Here is a 3431-nt window from a genome sequence, read left to right as displayed (position 1 = left end):
TCTGGGGGGAAATGAAAATTTTATTATGATATGACTGAACCCACAAGGCTGCCTATGTATTCCCTCCTAAATAGGAATCAGGTCAAGCGTAATTCAATTACATCAGATGAAGAAATGTAAACAGTCTAAACATAGTTTCCTTTGACTGTGTCTGAATTGATTGGTTTTGTCCAGACTTCTTCATCCATTTCTGCAAGTATGAGTGCTCCTCCTGTTAGCACCCTACGAACCATGTAGGGATCTTGCCAGTTGGGAGAGAATTTCCCTTTGGCTTCATCTTGATGCGGGAAGATCTTCTTCAGTACCAACTGTCCAGGTGCAAACTACCTTGGTTTGACCCTTTTGTTGAAAGATCTGGACATTCTATTCTGATAAAGCTGGCCATGACATACTGCGTTCATTCTTTTTTCATCTATTAGGGCCAATTGCTCATAGCGGCTCCTTATCCATTCTACATCGCTGAGTTCATCTTCCTGTATGATTCTTAAAGATGGGATTTCTATTTTGGCTAGAATGACAGTTTCGGTACCATAAGCCAATAAATAGGGAGTTGCCCCAGTTGATGTGCGGACTGTAGTGTGGTACCCCAATAGAGCAAAGGGTAACTTCTTGTACCATTGTTTGTAGTTTTCTACCATCTTCCTTAATATCTTCTTGATATTCTTGTTAGGAGCTTCCACATCTCCATTCATTTGAGGCCTGTATGCTGTAGAGTTTTTGTGCTTGATTTTGAAGGCTTCACATATGGCTTTCATCAAGTCACCATTGAGATTGGCGGCATTATCGGTGATAATGGACTTAGGAACTTTGAATCGGCAAACAATACGATCCTTGACAAAGTCTGCAATGACTTTCTTGGTTATATCTTTGTAGGATGCAACTTCTGCCCATTTTGTGATGTAGTCAATGGCCATTAAAATGAACATGTTCCTGTTTGAAGCAGTGGGCTCGATTGGACCGATGACATCCATTCCCCAGGCAGTAAAAGGCCAAGGTGCACTTGTTGCGTTGAGCTTATTAGGTGGTACCCTTATCATGTCTGCATGTACCTGACACTGGTGGCATTTCTGTACGTACCGGATGCAGTCCGTCTCCATGGTCATCCAAAAATATCCTGCTCTGAGTATTTTCTTAGCTAGAACAAAACCATTCATGTGTGGTCCACAAGTTCCGGCATGTATTTCTTCGAGCAATTTGGAAGCTTCCTTTGCATTAACACCTTAACAACCCTATATCATGGGTTCTTCTATATAGGGCCCTTCCGCTTTGGAAGAAGTGATTGGATAGCCTCCGCAGTGTGCATTTCTGAGTGTGGTTTTCCTTTTTCGAGTATTATCCTTTCGTCAAATATTCCTTGATGTCATGGAACCAAGGTTTTCCATCTATTTCTTCTTCAACATGAGCACAGTAAGCCGGTTGGTTATGGATTCTCACCGGGATGAGATCAATGAAGTTCTTGTCTGGATGTTGTATCATTGATGACAAAGTGGCCAGTGCATCTGCGAACTCATTTTGAATTTTGGGCACATGTTTGAGCTTTATCTTTGTGAATCTTTTCATCAATTCTTGTACGTGATGCAAGTATGGTAGTATTTTAGTGTTCTTTATAGCCCATTCTCCTTGAACCTGATGTACCAGAAGATCTGAATCTCCAATTACTAGTAACTCCTGTATATTCATATCGATGGCCAAATTGAGCCCCATGATGCAAGCCTCATATTCTGCTATATTGTTGGTGCATGGAAACCTAAGCTTCGCGGATACAGGGTAGTGTTGACCTGTTTCTGATACCAAGACTACTCCAATGCCTACTCCTTTGAAGTTTGCAGCTCCATCAAAGAACATTTTCCAACCGTTGTAAGCCTCAGCAATGTCCTCTCCTACGAATGATACTTCTTCATCTGGAAAATATGTTTTCAAGGGTTTTTATTCTCCTCCCACAGGATTTTCAGCAAGGTGGTCTGCCAATGCTTGTCCTTTGACCGCCTTCTGAGTTACATAGATGATGTTGAACTCACTTATCAGTATCTGCCACTTGGCTAACTTCCGGTTGGCATGGACCTCTGAAAGATGTACTTCAGAGGGTCCATCCTAGATATGAGGTATGTGGTATAGGCATAGAAGTAATGCCTCAATTTCTAAGTCGTCCAGGTTAAAGCGCAGTAAGTGCGGTCCAACAGAAAGTACTGTGCTTCATAGGGTATGAACTTCTTACTTAAGTAGTATATGGCTTGCTCCTTTCTCCCTGTCTCGTCATGTTGTCCCAAAACACATCTTGTTACATCTCCCATTTTCGTATGTTAAAATTTTGTTTTCAGTTAACCGACGTGGACTGGGGGACGATATCATCTTGACATTAATGTATTTATGCTATTTGTAACAAGCGATAAATAAGCGTTCTGAAGGATAAAGAGGTACACGAATTAAAGAAAACGAGTTTCATCGAAAGTGGTCAATTTGGAATAAAATATGGGTCGAGCGATAATACTCGATAATTATGAACTAGTACCATGCAAGGTACCATATGACCACGTATAATGTGTAAAGTGTGTGTGTGTGTGTATATATATATATATATATATAAAGTATATTAAAAATAAGTTAAATTTTAAGTAATCTGAGGCAATTTTTAAATTATGCGGGTAATTAATTAATTACCAGGTAAAAGGACATTACCCGATTAACTAATAAGTGGACAAAAACTTAATAATTATCCCCCAAACACGTGGCAAGAAGCCACCAAGTCAAGAAGTGACTAAGAAGTCACTTATGCCTAGGTGGCAAACTAGGCATAAATAAGAATGGATAACTATCTAAGTTGTCTGTTACAAATCCATATGAATCTAAAGGAATCCAAATGTTATTCCTTCCAAACTTCAAAGAACCAGAAAATGTTTTCCTCTCAATTTCAAGGAAACCAAAATTGTTATTTCGTTCCAAAATTTTTAGGAACCAGAAACAATTTTCGTCCATGAATTTCTAAGGAGCAGAGGCAAATTTCGTTCTATCAACGAAGGTTTTCCAACGAAATATTATATGGAGTTTTCTCTACTCCAGGTATGTTAAGGCTCTCCCTTCTTTCTTTTGGTGTGGTCCAAATTATACTGAATAAACGAGCAAACACACAGTTTCCATAAATTACTCTATTCATAGAAATAGTAGGGTGTGTATATTCTTGATTACCCATGAAAAATATTATTATCTTCAGTTCGTGGGTCTCAGAATAATACACAGTTGAAAAAGTTTATCCGGAAGGAATATTGAGATTATTACGTATTTTTCATGCATTTCACTCATTTATACATGTTCATTGATCCATGACCATATAGTGTTATATACGCGTATATATGTAAATATATGTATATGGAATATGGGAAAAAGGTTACGGCGTTATATACGCACCACCACCTTATCAGCTGGTATATGTTGAA

General features: G+C 38.8%; 1 protein-coding gene across 1 annotated transcript; it reads right to left on the bottom strand.

Annotated features, from left to right (window-relative positions):
* Window positions 1-1332: 1332 nt before the first annotated feature.
* On the bottom strand, window positions 1333-1845 carry LOC138877743 (uncharacterized). The gene has a single exon (XM_070157375.1). The coding sequence runs from the start codon at window positions 1843-1845 to the stop codon at window positions 1333-1335; it is 513 nt and encodes a 170-aa protein (XP_070013476.1).
* Window positions 1846-3431: the final 1586 nt, after the last annotated feature.

The sequence above is a fragment of the Nicotiana sylvestris genome, chromosome 9 (assembly GCF_000393655.2).
Source record: "Nicotiana sylvestris chromosome 9, ASM39365v2, whole genome shotgun sequence".
Taxonomy (NCBI): domain Eukaryota; kingdom Viridiplantae; phylum Streptophyta; class Magnoliopsida; order Solanales; family Solanaceae; genus Nicotiana; species Nicotiana sylvestris.
Note: the sequence above shows the minus strand (reverse complement) of the source record. Positions and strands in the feature narration are given on the sequence as shown.